This window comes from Halichoerus grypus, chromosome 5 (genome assembly GCF_964656455.1).
Source record: "Halichoerus grypus chromosome 5, mHalGry1.hap1.1, whole genome shotgun sequence".
NCBI classification, from domain to species: domain Eukaryota; kingdom Metazoa; phylum Chordata; class Mammalia; order Carnivora; family Phocidae; genus Halichoerus; species Halichoerus grypus.
The window spans coordinates 150,159,531-150,187,322 of record NC_135716.1 but is presented as its reverse complement, the minus strand read 5'-3'; the positions used below and the strand labels follow the sequence as shown (position 1 = coordinate 150,187,322).

General features: G+C 36.5%; 1 protein-coding gene across 5 annotated transcripts in view; it reads right to left on the bottom strand.

The window, feature by feature from the left end:
• SPATA6 (spermatogenesis associated 6) overlaps nucleotides 1-27,560 on the bottom strand; it is a 147,758-nt gene extending 120,198 nt beyond the window's left edge. For 4 of the 5 annotated variants that reach the window (XM_036106601.2, XM_036106602.2, XM_036106608.2 and 1 more), the window contains exons 1-3: nucleotides 27,325-27,560; nucleotides 8,941-9,078; nucleotides 7,668-7,716 (exon numbers count right to left, since the gene is read on the bottom strand). In XM_036106601.2, coding sequence (XP_035962494.1) covers nucleotides 7,668-7,716; nucleotides 8,941-9,078; nucleotides 27,325-27,375 — 238 coding nt within the window. In that variant the 5' untranslated portion in view covers nucleotides 27,376-27,560. Of the gene's footprint in view, nucleotides 1-7,667; nucleotides 7,717-8,940; nucleotides 9,079-22,532; nucleotides 22,707-27,324 lie in introns of those variants that run through there. The other variant, XM_036106606.2, reaches the window with a different exon arrangement.
• Nucleotides 27,561-27,792: the final 232 nt, after the last annotated feature.

Here is a 27,792-nt window from a genome sequence, read left to right as displayed (position 1 = left end):
ATATCTGGAAATGAAAGAACATATTTCAAAATAACCCAAAGATCAAAGAAGAAATCACACACAAAAATTAGACCATATCTCAAAATTAATGGAAACAAAAAAGTAACATCAAAATTTAATAAATGCAGGAAAATCAGTGTGTAGTAAGAAATTTTAGCTTTAAATGCTTATACTAGAAAAGCAAAAATATCTAAAATCAATCATCTAAACTTCTATTTTAAGAAACTAGGAAACAAAGAGCAAAGCATGCACCAAGCAGGTAGAAGAAAGAATAATAAAGATTAAAATAAAAATCAGTAAAATTGAAAATAGGAAAACAGAGAAATATCACTAAATTAAAAAGTGGTTCTAAAAATTATCAACAAAATCGATAAGCCTTTAGGCTAAGCCATCCAAGAAAAAAAGAGAAAATGCATATTATCAAAGGCAGGAATGAAATAAGAAACATCAATGCTAATCCTCCAAAAATCAGAAATAGAAGAGGAAAGTATGAACGACTTTAAGCAAACAAAGTAGACATCTTAGACAAATTTCTGGAAAGACACAACCCGAGTTAACTCAAGAAGAAATACATACATAAGAAAGTATTGATATAGTAATTTAATCCCCCTCCCCAAAAGAGCTCAGGTCCAGGTGAATTCTAACAAATACTTAAAGATAAAATAATATCAATCTGGGGCAACTGGGTGGCTCAGTTGGTTAAGCGGCCAACTCTTGGTTTTGGCTCAGGTCATGATCTCACAGTCATGAGATCGAGCCCTGCATTGAGCTCTGTGCTCAGTGCAGAGCCTGCTTCAGATTCTCTTTCCCTCTCCCTCCTGCTCACTCTCTCTCTCAAATAAAAAAATCTTTAAAAAAATAATAATATCAGTCCTATACAAACTCCTCCAGGAAGCAGACAAAGAGGACACATTTCTCAATTCATTTTATGAGGCTAGTATTACCTTGATAACATAGCAAGACAGAAAAATTACAAAACTACAGATCAAGTTTCTCATAAATAGATATAAAAATCATTAACAGGGGCACCTAGGTGGCTCAGTAGGTTAAGCATCCAAATCTTGATCTCAGCTCAGGTCTTGATCTCAGGTTTGTGAGTTCAAGCCCTGCGTTGGGCTCCATGCTGGGTGTGGAAACTACTTAAAAAACTATCATTGATGGGTAGGGGGATGGGCTAATTGGGTGATGGGCATTAAGGAGGGCACTTGATGTAATGAGCACTGGGTGTTATATGCAACTGATAAATCACTAAAATCTACCCCTGAAACTAATAATACACTATATGTTAATTAAATTGAATTTAAATAAAAAATTTTAAAAAAATCATTAACAAATATTAGCAAAGTGAATCCAGGAAAATATAAAAAGGACTATATACCATAACCAATTGGGATTTTTCCCAAGAGTAAAAGAAGGTTGGCATACCATTGGAAAATCCATAATGTAATAAACCACATTAATAGAATAAAGGGGAAAACACATGAAAAACACAGAGAAAAGCATATGACAAAACTCAATACCCATGCATGATAAAACTCTCAACCAGTTAGGAACAGTTCTCTTCCTCTTTTATCAATAATAGAAAATCTCCTAATAAGAGTTTTTTTAAATCTACAATAAAAACTACAGCTAACATCAAATTTAATAGAAATAATGTTTTTCCCCTCATATCAGAAACAAAGCAAGAATGTTTGCTTTCACCACTTCTTTTCAACACTGTACTGGAGGCTCAAGCCAAGGCAATAGGGCAAGAAAAACATTAAAGGCATACAGATTAGGGGTGCCTGAGTGGCCAGTTAAGATACTCTTGGTTTTGGCTCAGGTCATGATCTTGCGGTTGTGAGATCGAGCCTCACATTGAGGCTCTATGCTCAGGGGGACTCTGCTAGAGATTCTCTCTCTCCCTCTGCCCCTCCCCCAACTAAAATAAATCAATAAATCTTTAAAATTTAAAAAAAAAATAAAGGTATACAGACTAGAAAGAAAAAAGTAAAACTGCCTTTATTTTCAGGCCAAATTATTCTGTATATAAAAATTCTGTGTATAAAAAAAAATCAACAACAACAACAAAAACCCTACTCTCTACCTGTTTAGCAGGTTCAGGCTTCAAGATAAATATGTAAAATCAATTTCATTTCTACAGAATAGCAAATAAGAATTCAAAAATAAAATTAAGAAAACAATTCTATTTTTTAGCAGCAAAAAGGATGACATACTTAGAAATAAATTTAACAATAGCATCAAAAGGAATAACATACTTAGAAATAAATTTAACAAAAGAAATGCATGACCTGTGTACTAAAAACTCCAAAACACTGCTGAGAAAAACTAAAGATTGTATAAAAAAATAAATAAACACACCAAGTTCTTACATCAGAGAGGTCATAGTTTATGAAGGCATCAACACTATTCCTATTCAACACTCTTCCTCTCAAATTCTCATACAGAAATTGACAAACTGACTCTAAACTATATATGGAACGCAAAGAACTAGAAATGGTAAAAAAACAAAGGTGAAGGACTTAACCTGATTTCAAAACTTACTATAAAGCCACAGTAATCAAGACAGTCGTATTGACATAGGATAGCCATACAGATGAATGGAACTGCCTAGAGTCTACAAGTAACCCCTCACATTTATAGTCCATTGGTTTTCAAAACAGATGTAAGGAAATTCAAAGGGGACAACTGGATAGCCATATTCTGAAAAGGAAAGAAAAAGAAAAAAAAAGAACTAGACTTTTACCTCTCATCATAGACAAAAATTAACTCAAAATGGATCATAGGCCTAAATGTAAAGAGTAAAACTATAAAATTTCTAGAAAAAAATAGGGGAAAATTTTTGTGACCTTGGATTAAGTGAAGATTTCATAGATATGACACCAAAAACATGATCCATATAAGAAAAATATTGATACACTGGACTTCATAGCTTTTATTCTTCAAAAAATACCGTTAAGAGAATGAAAAGACGAGCCACAGACTGGAAAAAAAATATTTACAAATCATATACCTGATAAAGGACTTATATTTAGAATATAAAAAAAAACTTTTTATAAAACCTTACAACTCAATAAAAAGACAAACAACCCAATACAAAAATTGGCAAAAGATTTGGATAAGCATTTTAGAAGAAAAGATATATGAATACCTAATAAGCACATGGAAAGATGCTCAACATCATTATTCATTATTGAAATGCAAATTAAAAATACAAAGAGATAGAATTACACATCCACCGAAATGTCCATATAGTAGTCCCTTGGTTTTATCCTTGGGCGATGTGCTTCAAGAGGACCTCCTGTGGATGCCTGAAACCCTGGACAGTACCGAACCCTAGACACACTGTGTTTTTTTCCTATACATTCACAGCTATGGTAAAGTTTAATTTATAAATTAGGCACAGTAAGAGATTAACAATAACTAATAAAATAGAACAATCATAACAATAAACTGTAGTGAAAGTTACGTGAATGTGATGTCTCTCTCTCTCTCAAAATATCTTATTGTAATCACTCTATTTGATGTGAGATGATAAAATGCCTACAAGATGAGATGAAGCAAGGTGAAGGTCACAGGCATTGTGATGCAGCATTGGGCTGCTACTGACCTTCTGAAAAAATGTCAGAAGGAGAATCACTGGCTTCTGGACCCTGGTTGATCATGAGTAACTGAAACTCTACTGTAGAAAGTGGAAACCACTAATAAGGGGGACTACTCTACTCTGAAAGATTGACAATATCAAGTTGTGGGGATGGTATAGAAAAATTGAAACCTTCATACATTGCTGGTGGGAATTAAAATGGTACAGTAACTTTGGAAAACGGATGGACAGTTTCTTAAAAAGTTAAACACAGGGGTGCCTGGGTGGCTCGGTCAGTTAAGCATCTGCCTTCAGCTCAGGTCATGGTCCTAGGGTCCTGGGACTGGGCCCTGCGTCAGGCTCCCTGCTCAGCGGGGAGTCTGCTACTCCCTCTCCCTCTGCCCCTCCCCTCCATTCATGCTCTCTCTCACTGTCTCTCTCACTCTCTCAAATGAGTAAATAAATAAAATCTTTTAAAAAAAGTTAAACATATACATATTATACAATCCAGTTTATATCCATATATTCATACCAATACTGTTCATAATAGCCAAAAACTAGAAATAATCCAAATGTTCATCCAAATATCCATAAAATAGAAATAATGTTAAATGCAGAGAAAAATTTTAGGAGAAATTCCTTCATGAACTATCAAATCTCTGATCTATAAACATGATGTGTCATTTCATTTGTTTTCTTTTAGCTGATTTTTAATTTCACTCAGCAATGTTTTGGAGTTTTGGAAAGGGAAAAAATTTCATACAATAGAATACTAATTTGTCATTAAAGAGGAATGAACTACTAATACAAAGAACAATATGGATAGATCTCAAAAATATTATTTTAAATGAAAGAAGCCAGACACAAAAGACTCCATATTAATCTATTTACATTAAATTTCTAGAAAAGGCAAAGAGAGGGGACAGGAAGTGGGCATAAGGAATGACTGTAGATGAGCATCAGGGAACTTTTCGGGTCATGGCAGTATCATAAATTGAATTGTGATGATGGTTCACAACTATAAATTTTCTAGAAATCATTTAACTACAGTTACAATGGTGACTTTTGTGATATGCAAATTATACCTCACTAAAGCTATTACTGTAAGGGAAGAAGAGAAGAATGACTCTGCCTTTCCTACAAGAACTGTGTTTCGGGGTAACCAAATTGCTAATAAAGAGAATTTCTTTTATAGAGAAATTCCAGCTAATAAATACAGAAAGTGACAATATTAGAAAAATCACACTTTGTAATCCCTACTTAAAAGATGGATCTCAAAGGGTGCTAAAGCTACTCAATGAAAGACTGATGAGGAACTCTGTAATAGAGGAATCAGGCTGGTGCTGCCTGGAGCCAAATCATCAATCTTAACATCACTAAACTTAAGACCATCAGACTCATATACCACTTGATATTTTACAAGTACACAGCATCAACTCTAAAGGATTCTTGCCAAAAAAAATAAAATAAGCCTGAATCCAATCAAACCTCTAGATCTAATTATCAGTTTACATAATATAGTAATAAACAAGCTAAACAACCCTTTAAGGAAGCAATCAGTCAAATCCAAGTTGTAGGATATTCTAAAGGACTTGGTTTTTCTAGCAAATTCACAGCATTAAAGGGGTGCCTGGCTGGCTCAGGCAGTGGAGCATGTGAATCTTGATGTTGGGGTTATAGGTTTGAGCCCCACATTGGGTGTGGCGATTACTTAAAAATAAAATCTTTAAAAAAAAAAGTGAGGGACACTACTACAGAAAAAAGAAATTCAAGAGCTAAACAGCGATACACAGAGTGTGAACCACACCTTGATTGGATTCTGATTTTATCAAACCAACTGTAAAAAGACGTTTCGGTGACAACTGGGGAAATCTTCATAATGACTACATATTTGATGTTATTAAGAAATTATTAATTTTCTTGCATGATACCAGCATAGTGGTTGTGTGTGTGTGTGTGTGTGTGTGTGTGTGTGTGTGTGTGTGTATGTGTCTTTATCAGTTGGAGGACATGCTAAAGCATTTGTGGTAAAATGATGTAAAGAATTTGCTTTTAAAGATTCCCACAATTACTTTAAGTGGCAGAGTGTACATATAATAAGACTGATAATACGTTGAAAATTGTTGAAGCTGGACAATAGGTATATTGGACTTCATCATCCCATCCTCTCCACTCTTAGTATGTTTTAAATTTTTCATATTAATAAGGTTAGTGGACAATGAAAGACTATACAGCTAAGAGGGAAAAAACGTAAAAGAAAAAGGAGGGCCACAGTTCACAGGAGAGGTCAAAGATAAAGACTGATGTGGAAGTCATCAGAAGATAGAGAATACATGAAGCCAAGTCTTTGGAGAGCAGAATATAAGGAGAAAATAGAAAATAAATACATAAAAAGAAACCAGAGAAGTAAAGCCAGTGGAATAGTAATATTTAAAGACACAGCAGAGAAAGAGGAGTTTGAGAAAGATACCAAAAAGTGGAATTAAGGTGGGAAGAGACCTAAGAGACCTAAGAGTGGGAAGAGACCTAAGAGAAAAATTGAGGGAAGAGACCTAAGAGAAAAATTGAATCAGGAAAATCAAGGCAAGAAAGTTTCCAAATAATAAGAACCATGAAGTACGCTTCTTATAGCCCCAAAATTTCAAATCAAATAGAAAAAAGGGGGCACCTGGCTAGTTCAGAGGGTTAAGCATTCAACTCTTGGTTTCGGCCCAGGTCCTGATCTCATGGTTTGTGAGATCGAACCCTGCGTGGGGCTCTGCACTCAGCGAGAGTCTGCTTGGATATTCTCTCCCTCTCCTCCTTCCCCTGCTCCCATTCTCCCTCTCTTTCTCTCTCTCAAATAAATAAATCTTTAAAAAAATACAAATAGTAAAAAAAAAAAAAAATCATGTTTCAAACAAAAGAATTTCAGAATGATGAAATAATTATCTCATATTTAGATATGGGATAACAATATCTAGATATTAGATAATATTTAGATATTTAGATATTAGAATTCATATTTTCTAAGATACACAACACAATTTCCCAGATACTGAAGAAGATCTTCAAGAAATATTAACATTTATGTAATGTTATTTAAAAAAAGGCATTTACGTACTGGCACCAAACTGCTACCTACCTAATCTACCACAGTGAAAGATAGAATAGCAAGTGCTAGAACAACTATTAAAAAATAAGATAATGACACTGGCCATAAAGAGTTCTCTGGAGAAGAATCATTAAACTGTACGATTCATGAAGATAAGACAGTAAGCTGGCCCTATTTCTCTCCCTATGCCCAGATTCCAGCATGGTGCCAGGTTCCATGTTTCTACAATGCTGGAGTCCCGGGGGGGGTGCAGGGGGGAAGAACAGGTGACATTGATGATGCCCAATATTGTTGGTGTTTGAACCACAGTTATATATTAGACCAAACTGGTGATCTCAGATCCCTCTCTAATTATATGGATAAATAACAGAGCTTTTCATTTCATACCCAGAGCTTGAATAACTTATTCCCAAGTATATATATACCTTTGCATTGCTGCTCTCAAAAACAGTTGTATCTTTTTATAGTTGATTCCTAGTACTTTGAGGAATTTACTATTATTCACAGCCTTGAAAATGTCACTTCAAATAATTTACCAACATATTAGATGCAATATAAAATGCAAGTCAGTCATATATAATTTTAAGCTACCATTACTTCAATCTTCTATTATTTACTTTATTAATTTGTAATACCCTGAGGTTAAAGACATAGGCTTGTTTGCAGGGCAAAGCCCCACCCAACGTGAATCTCTATCTTTACATCAAAAACATTTCATATCATCTAAATCAATATAAGGTTCAAATAAGTCTTTTTGATTTCCACAGACCTAACACAGAAAAAGGAAAAACTCCTAGCCTCTCTGCAGCACATGTATATTTTATTATTTCTAAGTATATTCTGAAAAATGTTTCTAAAAAGTGTTTAAAAAGTCTCAACTCAAGATTTTTAAAATTCTTAGTAGACTCTTTTTGACTTTTACCTAACCCAAGATTAAGAAGCATAATTCTAAAATGCCCTAGAATCAGGAATTAAAAGTTAAAAACTTACATTCAAGCTGTGCAACCACATCTCCAGGGTCTACTGCTTCAGGGAACACCTAGAGCGGGAGAACGGAGAGGGAAGCAAGGTGAAGACGAGGAAGGGAAAGGAACATACGCAGGAAACAACAGTCTATGTTTTCCCTCTCATTCCCCAAATATTCCTTTCCCAACCAAAGAAACTTCTGGCGTTACTGAAGACTGTCACTTCGTCTCTGCTTCCCACGGTCACTGTGGAGGATTTGACAATTAAACATACCTTACGGCCGGCTGTCATGCCCTCTCCAACTTCACCTGTGCTTCCTCTTTACCTCCAGTTCCTGCCCTGTTTGTTTCCTTGGTCATACTGGCCTTCTTGGTGCTCCTCCAACTCATCAAGCTTATTCCCAACAAGAAGGCTTTATATTTGCTATTCCTCTGCTTAGAATGCTTTTCCCCTAGACCTTCGAATAACTGATAACTATCTCATAATTCAGGTTCAGCTTAAATGTTACTGCCTTCTCTGACCACCCTTTAAATTTGATAATCCCCCTAATCACTCAGCCCCCCTCTGTCCCCTTGCCCTCCCTTTATTTTTTTCATGACACTTATCATTATCTAAAATTGTATTATTCCTGTTTACTTGATTATTGCCTGTTTCTCCTATTACAGTGAAAGTTCCAAGAGAGGAGGCTGTTTGTCTTGTTTACCCAGTGCCTATAGAACAGTGCATGGAACAGAGCAGGACGTGGGTACTTCCTTGCAGAAGAAAAGGAAAAGAAAGGAAGGAAGGGAGGGAGGGAGGGAGGAAGGAAGGAAGGAAGAAAGGAAGGAAGGAAGGAATGGGAGGAGAGGGAAGGAAGGAGGAAAGCAGAGAAGGAAAGAAGGAGATAAAAAAGTGAGGAATATGATTGGGAATAACCAAAAGCAGCAGTTTCAGGGAAAAATAGAAAAGAAACTCATAGAAATAAGTATCATAAGATAGCCATAGTAAAAATAAAACCTATTTTTACCCATTAATGTCTCCTCTCTCTCTTTTTTTATAAAAATTATTTAATACTCAAGATGCTCTATTTTACATAAAGCCCACTAACACAATTTTAGAAATAAGCTGATCCATCATGAAAAGAGGCAACTGATTCAATGCATAACAGAATGCATATTTATTTTCAAGCTTCCGGGTTTAAATTACGTATCTCCTTTTGAATGAAACCAAAGTATAAAGTCAGCAACAATAATTTGTGTTCTGGGCTTTTATTAAAAATTTGGAAGTACTATGATTATTTGTTAATATTTGAACTCACCTTTTCAAACACCATTCTGGCATTGAAGACCAGTGGAAAATTGGCTGGGACACATTGTGTCTTTTTGTATTGGCCAAACACACAGATGCTAAGATAGATGTCCTCCTTGTCTTTCAGCACCACTCCTGGACAAGTTACCTGAATGAAATTAGATAGAGAGATGTAACTGCTTTATGAATTCCCTGAACTATCCCACTAAAATAATTTACAAGGCATTACATAAAAACACTAGTCTGCTAAGCTAATAAAAACACACACAAATAAAAAAAGGAGAGAGAAATTCTAATGTTTACAGAGTTCAATGAAATGCCTTTATAACTTCCATCCCCCTGAGAAATCTATGATTCTCCATTTGGTTATTTGTGCCACATTTGAAGCTCTGTGTACTGGCTCTTGGGACAGACACTAACAGTTTTAAACAGTCAGCCTTAGGCACCCACTTTATGCTGAATGCTGACATAAACTTATTCAGCATCATTTAATCACAAAGGATTAAGACTCAGCAGAAACAAAGCACTATCCTAGAGGACACAAAAAAAATAGCGATAAAAAACACAAATCTGACCTATATCACCCTAAATAGCAGCCCGTACACACCCTCATCAAAAGCAATTATGACAAAGTTTCAAAGCTAGTGAATTATAAGTTTCTAGCCCAGTGAAATTTTTTTTAAATATGAAACTGCACTTAATTAGCCTCAAGATTGACAGAAAATATAGGCACAAAATGTAGGGTTTCTAAAAACTACATCGCAGTCTCCCCAGTCCCTGCCATATTTCATTTAGTCAGTGATCAACCATACACTTAAAGAGATATTAAAGGCTCTCTAAGATTTGAATCCAACCTACCCACATAGTAATATTACTCAATGCCTCCCCAATAATACAGTCAAAGTATATTTTTATTGTCCTCTGAACACACACATTACATTCTTCCATTATCTGGATGACTACTCCTTACCACTCCATTCCATCTCCTCCTGATTTACACTCATCACTTCCCAAGGCTTACATCAATCAGCTGCATCTCCTACACAGAACTTCTCTTGACTCACCAGCTATCATTATTCAATTCCATCTAACTCAAAGATTTACTATGAATTTACTATATTCAAGTAAATACATTTTAGATTCTCATAACATTTTGTAGTTCTCTTAAGGCCCAATTATTGTCTCCATGCATTTTAATTAAGTGGGTACATCCCACCTCTTTTAATGATAATTCCCTTATATTGTAATTATAATTCTGAGAACAGAAACTTTATTTTCCTCATCAATGTATCCAAAAACAGACTTTTGGTATTTAGAAGAAGCTTAGAGATTATCAAGTACAGCTTCAGATTATTTATATATGATAAAACAGAGCCCCAAGAAAGTATAAGTGATTTACTTATTTAAAATGACATAGTAAATGAATCAATACAATACATTCAAAAGTGGTTAGAGAAGTGCCTAACAGAGCATTCAACCAATATTAGCTACAGTTATTGTTAGACTGAAAATCATTATCATTTGTCATCTCAACACAAATAACTACATTGAATAAATAAGACTTCATGTCTCTTTGTACATAGCAGTTAAGATTATTTTCTGTGCCAGATATTTTGACTCCATCTCCCTCTTATTCTGTTTTCCACTTCTGTCCTAATATATTCCCCACTGATTATTAAAATCTATTAAAATCAAGGTCCTCAGCAAATCTCATGCTGTCCATCACCCTCATTTCCTACTCTGCCTCATTAAAATCAAACCTGTTAGAATCCCTCTAACTCCGTGTTATCCAATGTGGTAGCTGCAAGCCACTTATGCTTATAGTTGTGGCTAGTCTAAAACTGAGATGGACAATGAGTGTAAAATACAAGATTCTGAAGATTTTGACAACTTGTTCAAAAAGATTTTGAAGACTTATTACAAAATCAGCATAAAATACCTCATTAATAACTAACACTTTGAATATATTGATTGATTGATTTTTTTAAAGATTTTATTTGACAGAGAGAGACACAGCGAGAGAGGGAACACAAGCAGGGGGAGTGGGAGAGGGAGAAGCAGGCCTCCCGCCGAGCAGGGAGCCCTATGCGGGGCCTGATCCTAGGACCCCGGGACCACGACCTGAGCCGAAGGCAGACGCTTAACGACTGAGCCACCCAGGCGCCCCATGAATATATTGATTTAAATAAAATTATTATTAAAATTAATTTATCTACTTAAACTTTTTTTTAACGTAGCTGGTAAAAAATTTAAAATTACATCCTTGGTTCAAATTTGTCGCTCATATTCTATTTCTATTGAGTAGTGCAGCTGCTCTAATTGTCCTACTAGAAACTACTGACTCTCCTTCCAATGTGTAATATATGCAAGAAGGCCTGAGTTTTTCTCATCCACAATTCTACAAATTCTGCCATGCTTTAAAAGAACACCCAGCAGCTTTCCAAAAAGAAAGCAGGAAAGGAGGGTGGGTAAAGAAAATCAGATGGAACAAATAGAAAATAAAAAGCAAAGCAGTTGACTTAAAACAACCATATGGATAATTACATGAATGCAAATATTCTAAGCATTCTAATTAAATGGCAGAAATTGTTCAGATTGGATAAAAAAGCAAGACACTTTTTTGCTGTCTGCAAAAAAATCACTTTCAAGATAAAGACACACATAGAAAAAGTATGTTCAGAATAGTAGACCAAATACCTCCAAAAATCAGCCCCTCTATAAAAGCAAAAGAGAACACTACCAACAACTGCCAAAATCAACTTTTTACAGCTCTAGAAATTAACCAGAGATCTGCAACAATCTGAAGAGTATTTATTGGAGAAAAACAGCTGAATTTTGGTTAAAACAGTGATATTATGGTGTGTTAATGTATTCTACTCCCAATCTCCTCTACTCAGGTCTTCTGCAGCCTTGAAAACGAAAATCCTTAGAATTATAGTAGCCATGAAAACCAGCAGTCCCACAGACACTGGAGGAGAACAGGTTTAATGCTACCCCAAAGCCCCATCCCCAGGGTACTGTCATTATTTGATCTGACAGTACCCTGAAAACCTTCATTCACAGGGATTCTCTTTATTTGACCTGAATTGCAGTCACTCATACAAACAGCCTTTCTCCCCAAGCCAATTGTCAAAAACAATCAGTAGCAATTGTTTAACACCACAGATGCCTGAGGCAGTGATCACAATTGAGGCAAACCATAACCTGATCAAAATACTTAAAAGGCAAAGCTGGAAAATCATGTATATGGGTGTGTGGGGGTTGGGGGGTGCTGTCTTTGAGAAGCTATAATATATTCTTGGCAATTTAGAGGATCATGCACATGTTCAGGGCTGTGCACGTGCCCAGAAATGACTTGATGAAACCCTAATCTCTCACCTCTGGCTGACCTTGAGGTTTGGGATAGTTGGAAGTGAAGGCTAAGACAGAGTTGTAAACTGCCTGCAGGGCATAGAAAACATGCCCCAACAAGCCACAGAGATCTTCAGCAAAAACTGGGAGACTTATTGGTTCAAGACATTTAAGGATATATAAATCCAGTCATCAGCAAGCCATGAAGCTAACCAAGCAGAGACTTTGGTGGCCACACATGACAAAGAACACAGACTTTAACTCAGGAAAGTAACTAAACAAACAAAGAACAACAGCAAACAACAAAAAGAGTAAACAATAAACCATGAGAAATAGGGGTTTACAGAGTTTCATATTATATTATTTAAAATGTTCAATTTTCAACAAAAAAAATATTACATACAAAGAAACAAGAGTATGACCCATACACAGGGGAAAATGCAGTCAATAGGACTGTCTTTGAGGAAGCCCAGAAGTTGGCCTTACTAAACAGAGACTTTAAACCACCTATTATAAATATGTACAAAGAACTAAAGGAAACCTTGTCTAAATATCTAAAGTAAAGTATGGCAACATGGCAATAATGTCTCATCAAGGAGGGAATAGCAACAGATGAACAGAAATTGTTTTTTAAAAGAACCAAACAGAAATTCTAGAGTTGAAAAGTACATGAAAGAAATGAAAAATTCACTAGAGAAGCTAGCAGAAGAAAGAATAAGTGAAACTGAAAATATGTCAATTGAGATTATTCAGTCTAAGGAACAGAAAGAAAAAATAAAGAAAAATGAACAGAATCTCAGAGATCTGTGGGAAACCATTGAGCACAACAACATAGATATAATAGGAGCCCCAGAATAAGAGGAGAAATGGCCAGAAAGAATATTCAAAGAAATAATGGACAAAAACTTCCATAATTTAAAGAAAAGCAATCTACACATCCAAGAAGCTCAAAGAATTCCAAACCACATACATCATAATCAAACCTTCAAAAGACAAAGATGAAGAGAGAATCTTTAATGCAACACAAGAGAAGTGATTCAGCAGGTACCAAAAATCCTCAATAAGATTAACAGCTGGTTTTGCATCAGAAACGTGAAGCTACAAGGAAGTGAGATGACTTATTCAAAGTGCTGAAGGAATTTCAGAATATTTGCATATTGCACTTCAATTCTTTCAAATAAGAATTCAATTTCAACAAAAATTTCCCTTCAAAAAGGAAGGAAAATTAAGATATTCTTGGATGAACAAAAATAGACAATTCGTCATTAGCACAACTTCCCTACAAGATATACTAAAGAGAATCCTTCAGTTGAAATGCAAGGACACTAGACAACAATTCACATCCATGTGGGAAAAAAAAAAAGCACCAGGAAGGAAACTGCATAGACAAATATAATGACAGTATAAATTTTTTTCTCTTATTTCTCCATCCTTATTTCAAATAAAATTACATAAAGCAGCAATTATGAAACTGTGCTGATGAGGCTTATCTGTATAAAGATGTAGTTTGTATGACAATAAAATCATTAAGAAGAGAGGGAATGGAACTAAATAGAAGCAGAAGTTTTGTGTGCTATTCAAATTAAATTGGTATTAATACATACTAGATTGTTATAAACTAAGATGTTAATTGTGAACCCCAGAACAACCATCACTAAAAAAATAACTATAAAATATAGTAATAGAAACAAAGGAATTAAAATGGTACACTAGAAAACAGTTAACACAAAAGGCACTAATACAGAAACAGAAAAACAAAAAGACATGATATGCAGAAAACAAATAGCAAAATGAAAGAGGCAAATCCTATCTTATATGTGATTACATTAAACATAAACTGACCAAATACTCCAAGCAAAGGTAGAACTTCGTAAAATGGATAAAGACTATAATCCAACCATATGTTGTCTATAAGAGACACACTTTAGATTCAAAGACACAAAAGAGTTGATAGTAAAAGAATGGAAAAAATTAACTATGCAAGCAGTAACCAAAAGAAAGCTGCAATGGTTATACTAATATCAGACAAAATAGACATTAAAACAAAAGTTGGTACTAGAAACAAAGAAGGGCATTTTATAATGACACAATAATTAAAAACACATATGACATATATTTCCAGAAAACATATATGCACTTAACAGAGCTCCAAAACCCATGAAGCAAAAAAAGATAGCTATCTCTCCAAAGAAGATAAACAAATGACCAATAAACTCATGAAAAATGTTCAATATCACTAGTCATTAGGGAAATATAAATCAAATCATAATGACATATCTCTTTACATCCACTAGGATGCCTATAATTAAAAAGATGGACAAAAACAAGTGTTGAGGAGCATGCCAAAAAATTGGAACCCTCATACTTTGCTGATGGAAATGTATTAATGGCACAGTCACTGTGGAAAACAGTTTGGCAGTTCATCAAAAAAACCAGATAGTTATCATAAGATTCAGCAATTCCTAGGTATATACCCAAGAGTGCTAAAAACATATAGCAACCCAAGAGTATAGCAGCATTATTCATAATAGCCTAAAAATAGATACAATCCAAATGTCCATCAACTGAAGAATGGATTAGCAAAATGTGGTATATCCATACAATGGAATATTATCTGACCATAAAAAAGAATAAAGTACTGACAGATGCTACATGAATGAACCTTACAAACATGTTAAGTGAAAGAAGCCAGACACAAAAGGCCACATATTGCATGATTCCATTAATATAAATGTCTAGAATAGGCAAAGCCATAGACCTAGAAATCCAATTAGTGGTAGGCAGGGTCTTGGGGAAGAGGGAGAATGAGGAATGGCAGCTAACAGGTATGGGATTTCTTTATAGGGTGATGAAAATGCTCTGGAATTAGTGGTGATTGTTTTACAACTTTGTGAATATATTAAAATTCACTGAATTGTACACTTTAAATGGGTATATTTTATATATGTGAGTTATATCTTAATTTTTTAAAAAATTAAAGATTCAGGATAAAAGCAAAATGATAGAAAAAGGTATATCATACATTCATTAATCATAAGAAAGCTAGGTGACTATCTTAATATGATATAGAGTAGACTTCAGAAAGAGAAAGAATACCAAAGTTAAAGTGAAACATTTCATATTGATTAAAAATTTGATTTATCAAGAAGATATAAGAAAACTAAATGTGTAACCAATAAGATAGTATCAAATGAAGCAAAAAATTACAGTATATAACTGAATTTCAATACTTTCCTCTTAGTAACTGATAAAATAAGCAATCAAAAGATCATTAAAAGTATAGAAAATGTAAACAACAACATTCAAGTAATTTGACCTAATTGACATTTATGTAATACTCCATTCAACAAAAGAAGGATACACATTTTTCCCCAAGTGCATATGAAAACGTTTATCAAGAAAGATGATACTGTGAGCCATACAAGTCTCAACAAACATAAAAGGACTGAAATCATGCAGACTATATTCTCTAACCCCATTAAACTAGAAATAAATAACAGGAAAATATCTGAAAAAAAAAATCTAAATATTTGGAAATTAAACACTGTATTCCTAAATCACTCATATGAGTCAGAGAAGAAATTACAAGACAAATTAAAAAATACTTTGAACTGCATGAAAATGAAAAGACAATACATAAAAATATGTGAGATATAATTAAATCACTTATAAAAGGTGTATTATAGCATTAAATCTTAGAAATTCCTTTCAATTCTTTTTCTGAAGAAAAGGCATTTGACACATGTAAGCTCATGATAAAAGCTCTAGCAAACTGAGGACTGAAAGAAATTTCCTCAACTGATAAAGAATACCTATGAAAGAGCCTGAATTTGATGTCATATATAATGCTGAAAGACTGGATGCTTCTCCAATATCAGCAAAGAGGTCAGTATGTCCATGCTCAACACTTGTATTCAACAATGTACTATGTAGGTCCTGGCCAGTGCAAAAGGGCAAGAAAAAGAAATTTGAAAAATAAAAGAAATAAAAGGTATACAGATTGAAAAGAAGTAAAACTGAATATCTGTAGACAACCTAATTGTAGTCTACACTCTACAAATATGCTACTAGAAATAAGGAAAGAATCTGATGTCACAGGATATAAATTCAATATGCAAAAATCAATGTTATTTCTCTATACCAGCAATAACACTTATAAAATGAAATTTTTTAAATACCATTTACAATAGCATTAAAACCTGAAGTATGCAGTACTTACATATAAATTTAACAAAATATGTGGGAGGCATGTCTACTGAAAATAAACACTTCTGAAAGAAACTGAAGGTCCAGATAGATGTAAAAATATACCAGGTTCATGGACTGAAAGACTCAATACTGTTAAGTAAGATATCAATTCTCCCAAAACTGGTCTATAATTTCCATGCAATCCCAAGAGCTAAGAAAACCAACGGAACTGACAATCCAGAGATAAATTCACTTCAAATGAAAATTAAAGTAATTTGTACAATCTGAAAACAATTTTAAAATAAGTAGTTAGGATCTTTCATCTAAGCAGGGGGGGATTTCCATAAAAAACCAAAAACTATAAAATTAAAACAGAGAAAGAAAATATTCAGTAGATGTTTAGAAAGACAGACTAGGGGGCAGCTGGCTGTCTCAGTCAGTAGAGCATGCAACTCTAGATCTTGGGGTGGTGAGTTCAAGCCCTACATTGGGGGTAAAGATTACTTAAACAAAAAAATTAAAAAAAATAAAAACAAAACATTAATAAATTAATAAATATAAAGACAAACTATATGAGAATCCTGGAATATGTAGTCAATGAAGTTAAAAATCTCAATATAGGAGTTTTTTTTTTAAGAGTTTATTTATTTATTTGAGAGAGGGAGCAGGAGAGAGAGTGGACAGGGGGAGGAACAGAGGGAGAGGGAGACATTGAGCAGGGAGTCCAATGTGGGGCTCGATCCCAGCACCCTGGGATCATGACCTGGGCTGAAGGCAGACGCTTCCAACTGAGCCACCTAGGTGCCCCTAGGGCTTTTTTTTGAGAGCGAGCGAGCATGTGGACACCTATGAGCAGGGGGAGGGGCAGAGAGAGAGGGAGAGAAGGAATCTCAAGCAGGTTCCTCAGTGCAGAGCCCTATGAGGGGCTTGATCTCATGACCCTGAGATCATGACCTGAGCTGAAATTAAGAGTTGGACGCTTAATCTACTGAGCCACCCAGGCTCCCCTCCATACAAGAGATTTTTTAAAATTTAACTTAATAATTTAATAAGAATATAATCCTGAAGAATTCCCTAGAACAAAATGTAAAAATAAAAATTATACCAAAAAAGGCACTTAAGAAACATGGAGAATAGATAAAAGTTCTAATATATGTCTAATAGTAGTGTCAGAGAAAACAGGAGAAAAAAATAAAGTTCAAAGATATAATAGCTAAGAATTTACCCGGAACTGAAGAAACCCACAAATTCTCAAATGGAAAGTACACACCCAGTACAAAACAGAGTAAGTAGAAATGAATCCACAGTTCTACAAATCATAGTGCACTCGAATACATCAAGAATAAAGTGAAATACATAAACATAGTGAAGATTTTAAAATATCTCCATTACAACCTGGTAGATCAGGCAGATAAAAAAAATTAATATGGAATTGAAGATATTTTGCAGAAAATAAACTTGATCTGATAATGGCCGTAGAGACCTACATCCAACAAATGAAATTATATATTATTTTCAAGTAAATAGAGAACATTCACAATAATTGGATAAGTATTAGGACACAAAAGAAATCTCAACAGAAATAGTCAATATCATGCAGATGTCGTTCAATGCAATTAAATTAAAATACCACAATAAAAGATAGTATGTATGTGTATGTGTAGGTGAGTATGGCAGGGGACGGGGTAGTATATACACACACATATATATATCCTATGCATCCTGAAAATGAAACTAAATCCTAAAAAGCTCATAAGCTAAAGTAGAAATCACAATAAAAATGATAAAAATATTTAGAACCAAATAATTTAAAAACAATATTACCAATCCTTTTGGGATGCCAGTTAAGCATCACTTGGAAGCAAATCAAGTGCCCTAAAGACAGACATTAATATGAGAAAAATATTGAGAAATGCAGAGGAATGATAAAACAAAATTCAGAATAGTGAGTAGCCAAAGGGAAGAAGGGAGAGGGATTCTATTAGAGAGATATAAAGGAGGCTTCACCTTCATCCATAATGTTTTACTTCTTAAGCTGGTAGGTAAGCACATGGGTGTTCATTATGTTGATCTTTATAATTTTTTGTGTCTAAAATATTTTAAAATAATTTAAGAATAAAAAACCGAGGGATGCCTGGGTGGGTCAGTCGGTTAAGTGTCTGCCTTTGGCTCAGGTCACGATCCCCATTCCTGCGCCAGGCTCCTTGCTTGGTGGTGAGCCTGCTTCTCCCTCTGCCTGCCGCTCCCCCTGCTTGCATGCTCTCTTTCTCTCTCTCTCTGACAATTAAATAAACTCTTAAAAAAAAAAAGAATTAAAAAAACGAAATCTAAATGAAACAAGTATTTGACTCATACAGCAAAATCTCATCTATGAACCCAAATGAAAGATCCTAAATAAAAAATCAGCCAATCCAAATATAGGAAAAATAATACATCCTAACAAAAAGAATTTACCATAGGAATATAAAGAGTGCAACATCACAAAATGTGTCCTTTTATAGACTATGGGAACAATATTACATAACAATCTCAAAAAGCGTTCCAAATAATTCAATGCTCAGGATGTTTCCAAATGAGGAATAGAAGGGAACTTCCTTAATTCAATAAATGAAAATCCTAGAGCCAATATTACATTAGGTTGAACTATATGAAATCGCCATGGCTTTTCTTTTTTTAAGCCAAAAAATAATCCATTGTCAGCAAATTCGTAAGATTCAATCTAATACTTACTGGTGAAACCTCAGAAGCACAACTTAAATTAAAAATAAAGAGACAAGTGTATCTACTATTATTCCTAATGTTTATATCAGAGATTCTACTCAAGGATATACAATAAAGGAAAGAAAAGAAAACAAAAGAAAAGAAACAACAACAAAAAAACATTGTACAGGAAAAGTCAAACCATCTTTATCTGTAAACAACATAATTTTCCACATAGAAAATCCAAATAATGACTAGAACTAATGTGAGATTTCAGCAATGTGCTGAAATCAAAATGTGCGAAAAGACATACAAGAATATATTCATAGGAGGGCGCCTGGGTGGCTCAGTGGGTAAGTGTCTGCCTTCGGCTCGGGTCATGATCCCAGAGTCCTGGGATCGAGCCCCATGTCGGGCTCCCTGCTCAGTGGGGAGCCTACTTTTCTCTCTCCCTCTGCTGCTGCTCCCCCTGCTTGTGCTCTCACTCTCTGCCAAATAAATAAATAAAATCTTATTTAAAAAAAAAGAATATCCATAGGACTACAATTTGTAATATCCCCAAGCTGGAAAAAGTGAAAATGTCCATCAACAGTAGAATGGATACAAAAGAACTGAATAGGCAGTTTTCCAGGAAAGGCATACAGACGGCTAACAGGTACATGAAAAGGTGGTCAACATCACTGATCATCAGAGAAACGCAAATCAAAACCACAGTGAGATATCACCTCACAACTGTCATAATGGGTATTACCAAAAAGACAAGAAATTCTAAGTGTTGGCAAGGGTGTGGAGGAAAGGAAATCCTACTGCACTATTGATGGGAATGTAAATTGAGCACAGCAACTGTGGAACACAGTATGGAAGCTCCTCAAAAAATTAAAATTTGAACTACCATGTGATCCAGCAATCCCACTTCTGGGTATACATCCAAAGGAATTGAAAAAAGGATCTATAGAGATGTCTATACCCCGATGTTCACTGCAGTATTACTCACAATAGCCAAGATACGGAAAACAACCTAACTGTCTATGAATGCATGAATGCATAAAGATGTGAGAAGATGTGACATTATACATATATAATCTATTAGCCATGAGAAAGCAGGAAATCCTTCTCTGATTTGAGACCATCTGGATAGGCCTCGAGGGCATTATGCTATGTGAAGGAAGTCAGAGAAAGTCAAATACTGTATGATACCACTTACATGTTGAATCTTTTCAAAAAAGACAAACTCAGAGAAGCAGAGTAGTGGTAGTTACCCAGGGCCGGGGGATAGAGGGAAAATGGGGAGATATTAGTCAAAGGATACAATCTTCTAATTGTAAGACTGACAAGTCTGGGGATCTGATGTACAACATGGCGATTATAGCTAATACAGTCTTATATACTTGATGTTGCTAAGAGAATAGATCTTAAATGTCTTTACCACAAAAAAGAAACGATAACTATGTGACGGGATGGAGGTAGTAGCTAATACTATAGCAGTAATCATTCTGCAATTTATAAATGCATCAAATCAACATGTTGTACACCTCAAACTTACACAATGTTATGTGTCAATTATAGCTCAATAAAGCTGGGGAGAAAAAAACCAACAGAATGATAAAGAACTATTGTCTTACAAAATGACAGGGATGAATTCTCACAAAGAAATTAAACATTAAAAAGTTCATATGGTGGAGAAAGAGACAGATTTCACAAATTCAAATTATATTGTGATAGAAGTCCTGATAGCAGTTACCTTTGGGACAGGAGGGGACAAAAGGAGTGGCTGGGAGGGATGGAGCACAAGAGCACAATGTGGGAGCTGATATTCTAATTATTGATCCAGGTGGTGATTACACACTTAGGATTTGTGAATATACTTGCTGAAGATACAGTTCTATAAAGAGTTAATTTAAATCAATAGCATTCTTTGTTTACCAGTGAGAAAGAAAGAAAGGAAAAGAAAGAAAAATGTATTTGCTAAAGACAGCAAAAACAAAGTGAAAAAATAAGGTTCAACTAGATCGTTGAAATTTACATTACATATAACTGGTAGGTTAGTGTCCAAGATATATTCAACAAGAAGGAAAAAAACCTCTGGAATTCCTAAGGGCAAAGGATATAAACTGGCTATTCACAGAAAATGAAACCTCTTGGATTAGAGATTGCAGTTATACAACCACAAACCAAGAAATGCCTGGAGCCATCAGAAACAAAGAACAAGGAAGGATCCCAATCCCACTCCTCCCATCCCGCCCCCCCCGACTCCCCATCCCCCACCCCCCTCCAGAGCTTTCTAAAGGAGTGTTGCCCTACTGAACTTCTATTTTGGACTTCCGCACTCCAGAAGTACAAGGGAATAAATTTCTGTTGTCTTAACACATCAAGTTTGTGGAAATTTGTTACAGTAGCCCTATGAAACTAACACAATTGCCTGAGCCTCAGTAGTTCCATTTCTAAATCTAGAGCCTGGAGCACTGGGTCTGTATTCTTTAAGATCTAAAAACCCTCCTTTACAACAGATAGTTTGCAATTCACCTATACATGTGACTAAAAACTAAACCAATGCCCTAACTAAAAAAAGAAAAACAAACAAACAAACAAAAACCCAGAAATAATTTATAATAAAAGATCTATTTCTATATGTAAATGCTTTGGCAGGACTAAGCTAGAAGATATAATATCTGCACCTACACACGGAATCTACGTAAAATGGACAGTTTCTAAAGCAGAATAACAGGCGCTCATAGTGGCAATTTGAACGCAAACAGTGCTGCCATTGGTGCCATGATTTTCCAAATAAGTAAACTCTTAGCAGAGTTTCAAACAAAACAAAGTGTACTCTTTCTTCAATTTACGTTGTAATTGTATCCCTAGAAAATTCACTGTATTTTACCACCTTGCAAAATAAAAAAAAAAGACTTTGTGTTTATACATAAAACAGATTCTTAACCTCTAATAATTATACACAGGTTTTCATCTACATATTCAATAGGACATTCAAGTCATGCAGAATACCAGACAATTAACACCAAGAGGACCACCCCCAAACACTAAGGTAAACAAAGGGAGCCCAACAAATTTCACCGGCATTTAAAAGTCTATCAATAAAAGCATATAAATTAATCACTATTATAAAAATAAGCAGTATTATATAGCAATTAAGGAAATGATCTGCAAGAATCAACACTGACAAATTTTGAAAACTGAACTGGAAAAAAGAGGTATGCAGGATACATAGAGTAAAATGCCCTTTGTGTAAAGTTTTAAAACAAAACAATAATATAAGTAGCACATAGACATACACAAATAAATAGTAAAAGTACAAAACCAGAATGAAAATAATACACTCCAACTTCAAAATATTGATTACTTTACCTCCAGGAAGGGAAGGAGAAAAACTGGGGTCAGGACGGTGTACAAAGGGGCCTTAAGTATAGTGGTACCATCTTCTTCCTTTCTTTTTTTTTTTTTAAGATTTTATTTATTTATTTGACAGAGAGAGCGAGAGAGGGAACACAAGCAGGGGGAGTGGGAGAAGGAGAAGCAGGCTTCCCACTGAGCAGGGAGACCGATGCGGGGCTCCATCCCACATGACCTGAGCCGAAGGCAGACGCTTAACGACTGAGCCACCCAGGCATCCCCATTTTATTTCTTAAAAACAAAATCGGCAGCAAACATGTAAAATGTAGCATTTGTTAATCAGAGTGTGGGGAGGGTGGAATCAGAGTATTCAGGTTTTTTTCTCTAAGTTTCAAGTATTTTTTAGTTAAAGTTTTTAAAAGTTTATATTCCAAGGAAATTCACCACCAACCACAGCACGACTGTGAGACATGACTCCACAGAAAGCTGGATAAGGATCACAAATGTTTAGATGAGTAGTGATCAGAAAGGACCCAGATCTGTTTGCCCCAATGTTATCAATAATTTGATGAGGTAATGAGGTAAAGGGAGTATAGAGAAGAAAAACCAGGAATATATGTCTAAACTAACCCCAAACTGACACTATTCAGGTAAGGCAAATTGGCTGGTTTCATTGCCCAGGCACCGGGCTTTATTTTTCTCTCTTCAATTTCTTCCATTCTCCCAAAAAACCTCATGAAAACCAAACTACTAATTAGCAAAAAGAAGGTAGAGAGAAGAAGCAGCAAAAATACTTTTTCATATCATAGATAAGATGTATCAACTATTAAAAGTGTAAGTGGTTGGGCGCCCGGGTGGCTCAGTGGGTTAAGCATCTGCCTTCGGCTCAGGTCATGATCCCAGGGTCCTGGGACCGAGCCCCACATCAGGGATCCTGCTTCTCCCTCTCCCTCTGCCTGCCTGCCTACTTGTGATCTCTCCCTCTCTGTCAAATAAATAAATAAAATCTTTAAAAAAAAAAGTAAAAGTGTAAGTGGTAGGAAATGTAATTCTTTTGCTGCTCTTGAAAAACAAGTTACTTGGCCTATTATATCATTCTCCAAAGATTCATTGAGAAAAGTCACACTTCTCTCTCAAGTCATATGGCTCTGTGGAGCAACACAAAATGTTGTGTTATACACTAAGACCTTTCATGTTTACTAGGTTTTTGCTCTCATATTACCACAGTATTAAACATGAGATTACTAACAATACAAGACTGCAGCAAAAACTAATCATGGAGGGGGTGGGAGGAAAGGAGGATGGAATGTCACACTTTCAACAGGCACAAAGAGATAAAACATCTAATTTCCAGTTAATAGGAATTAGGAATAAATTAAATGTCACCACAAAGGGAAAAAATTTCAGGCAATAATACGAAATGGAATATTCTATACCTGGACGTGGTCTCTTCAAAAGGTAATATACACAGAAAGATTTTTACAAGAATGAATGTCCACGGTAGCTTTATCCATGACAACCACCACCTGGTAACAACCCAATGGCTAGAGAATGGCTAAAGATGTTGTCATATACACATACAATATAAAGGAACTGATACACACAGTAACACGGATGACTCTCAAAAATATGCTGAGGAAATGAAGCCAGACACAAAATTTACATACTACATGGTTCCATTTAATATGAAATTCACATACTGGCAAACTAATCTATAGTAATAGAAATCAGAATAGTAGTTCCCTCTGCATGGGGCTTGACGGGGGCACAAGGGAATTTCCTAGGGTGATAGAAGTGTGCTAAATTTTGACCTGAGTGATGATTACATGAGTGTATGAATTTATTTAAATACACTGGGGGGTGGGGGGAGGAAGGAAAGATCATGGGAATGAAAAAGTAGAGCAACTCTGTATTAAAATGGACTAAAAAGACCTAACAACCAAATGCAACATGTAAACCTTGATTGGATCCTGGTTTTAAAAAATTAACTATGCAAGTTATTTGTGGGACAACTGGGAAGACTTGAATGTGCACTAGATATCAACAAATTGTCACTCATGATCTTAAGTGTATTAACAGTACGGTGGTTATGCAGAACAATGTCCTTATTTTTAGAAGATGTATGTTGAAGTATTTAGGAGTGCCGTATTATGATACCAACAATTTACTTACAAATTTTCAGCAAAAAAGCCACATTTATTTTGTACATACACATATACTTATGTACGGATAAATCAAATTAATGTACATAGGTCGTGGGATATAGTCATTCATTGTACTATTCTTCCAACTACTCTGTATGTTTGAAAAATGTCAATAAAAAGTTGGAAAATAAAGATGCCAACTTTTTATAGATACAGAGATAAACTGAAGAAAAACAGCGAAGTACAGAATAGTTTATATGCTACCTACTATATAAGAAAGGAAGCAAAGAAAAAATATATGTGAGGGGAATGGTGTGTATATGTATCTATTTGGTTATTACAAAAGGAAATACTAGAAGAATAATTCAGAAACCAATAAAAATGATTACCTACAGCAGATGAGTATGGATGAGAAATAAGTTTGAGGGCTGGATGTGAGACTGCTCTGAGTATAACATTTTGTAGGTTTTGACTTTTATACCATGTAAACATAAAAAATTAAATTGAAAAGAAAAAACTAAAATTTAAAAGAAGATGTTAAAAGTATCTAGGGTCATATAATTCTTCTATTCAATCAAGGCCAAATTAATCAAGCTTGCTTAACTTATATGGTTGCTGATGGTCTTTTTTGCTCCTTCTCAGCATCAGAGCCATTTAACAGGCCTTTTGCTGGTCAGAAAACTTAGCATCTTGTTGCAGATCTGCCCCTAAATAAATAACTAGCCATGCTAAGCCTCACCTGTAAAACAGAATTAAATTCAATGATATCTAAGATGCTTAGAACTGTAAAATTCTGTGACTCAGGTGTTTGTTGAAAAAAGTTAAATAGGAATGTTTCCACCTGCATAATTTCTTCAGCTTCAATGAAAACAAAGCTCCATTATACTAAATTCACTTTCTGCAGTACAACAGGCACTGAGGAAGAGAGGTACCGAAATCAAAAGTATTTCTGCAACTCCTTCGGGCAGTAATCAGTTACAACAAAGCACTTCCTCTTGAAGATCCTATTGGCAGAGGAGGCCGCAGCGGCCAGTAACAAAGTCTGGTGAGGAGTTTTACTAACTGCTCCAGGCCAAGCCCTTAAGGAAGCTTCGTGTATTCTTTTGCTAAAGGAATCTTACTTTACAAAGAAGTTGCTAATCTTTGGCAGCTGTGGGATAAAAACATCCGAAGCTAGGGCTGTAGTTTCCCACACAGCACAGTAAAATCTCTGTGGGTTTAGAGATAAACCAAGAGTGCCAGAAATATTCTTCCCTTCCACTCTGCCTCACACTCTGCCTTACCCAGCCTTGCCTTCTTTAAGACCTAACAAAAGATCTAGAACTGTCTTGTGACTTCCCTGGAGGTAACTCGGACTGTGTTACTGTGGCCTCATTCTAATTCGAGGAAGGACAGCCAGGAAAGCAGGGGATGGCCAAGGGTGGGTTAAGTGGACAGAGAAGCCATGCCTGCAAGAAGAAGTGGGGAGGGCTTCTTGCTGCAGCACTCAGAGGCATGGTGTTGGATACATAAGTACCCTCACACATACATACCTGCCCCAGTTTTGCTGGGAGATCAGAGTTGAGAGGTAACAGGGCTTAGGGGAGGTGGAAGGAGAGAAAAGGGTCTGAATGGCGAATTTTGGTTCCAAACTGCTGGCCCATCTGAAATGGGAGTATGGAAAGGTTCTCTGGGGATTCCTCTAGAAGAGACAAGCTGGAGCTTTCGTCTGAAGACAAGAATGAGAAGGTTCTGTAAAAGTGAAGAGAAGGGAGTTTAAAAACCCTTGGAAGGGTCTTCTGAGATGATTAAGAGGGATGGAGATTTCTCATACCATGGAAAGGTCCAACCTCTTTCACTTAAGGAAGGACATGGGGGTTCAATGCCTCAACTGGATTTCCACAGCAGGTTTGGGGACAGGATCCTCTTGAGCAAGTCTGGAGAGTTCAGAGAATGAGTAGTTTCTCTGTAAAAGTTGGTGCCTTTGTTGGAGTGGCAAGAAGAATAAGGGATCCCTCTCACCTCCGGGAGGGTCTGGGGATTGGAGGGACCTGAAATGGTTTCTGAGGGGTTGGCCCTGGGGGCAGATGGCAAGGTGCTTTGTGCAATGCTGACACAATTTGGTTGCAGGGTGTGAGTATCCCACACTGAAGACTGAGAGTAAAGGCTCCTTCACCAATCAGAAGCTTGGAAATTTGTCTGAAAGAATCTGCCTGCAGTGATTTGGGAAGAAAAGTCCCCCTTGACGACCGGAGAGAAACGGGGTTCTCTAAGAGAACTCTCTAAGAGAACAAGAGCAGAGAAGAGGAATTTAAAGAGAAGCTCCCCATCCCAATTGACTGGAAAGTTAGGGGCAGGAGAGGAGGGGCTTTCTGAAGTGGTTTGGAAATAATCTGAAGGAACCCAAACTGGAAGCTGGGCTAGAGCGAGAAGAGCCGAGGAGGGGGGCCGGGGTGGGGGGAGACAGAGCTCTGCGTGGCTGGAGTGGGAGGGCCTTCAGGATTTTGAAGTGGGAAGAGACAGAGGTGACACGGGTCAAGACTCCCGAGGGATGATTCGGAGGGTAAAGGAGTTTTTGAAGTGACTCGGGGTTCAAGGAGGTGAACGAGGGAGGCGTCCCCGAGTAAATGCCCGAGACTCACCGATACCCAGGCGCGGGGGTGGGGGGCACGACCGGTACTCACAGAGCGGATCTCCAGCGCCAGGGCGCATTGCAGCGCCTTCACCTTCGGCATCCGCGCGGGGTGGGGCGGCGGGGAGGGACCCCGGCCGCGGGCCCGAGTGAGACGAGGAGACGCGGGGCGGGGCGGGGACGGGGAGGAGACGAGGTGGCGGCGGCGGTGGCAGCTGTGGCCCCCAGGCCGGGGCCCGCGGTCCAGCCTGGGTCCCGCCCGAGCAGCAGCAGTGCGCGGGGCGCGGACTCGTTGTCATGGCAGCCAGGAGGGGCGGGGCCGGAAGAGAGGCGGGGCGGGGAAGCGCCAGAGCCGCCACTCCAGGACTAGAGGTAGGAGGCGGGGCTCGGCGAACGCCAGAGGCGGGGCCACGCGAGGAGGCGGGGCTTCCGAAGGAGCGGGGGGGGGGGGGCGGGGCAGTTCTTCTATGACATCAAACCGTGGGCTCAAAGCCAGACAAAGGAGAGAATAGCTAGCTGT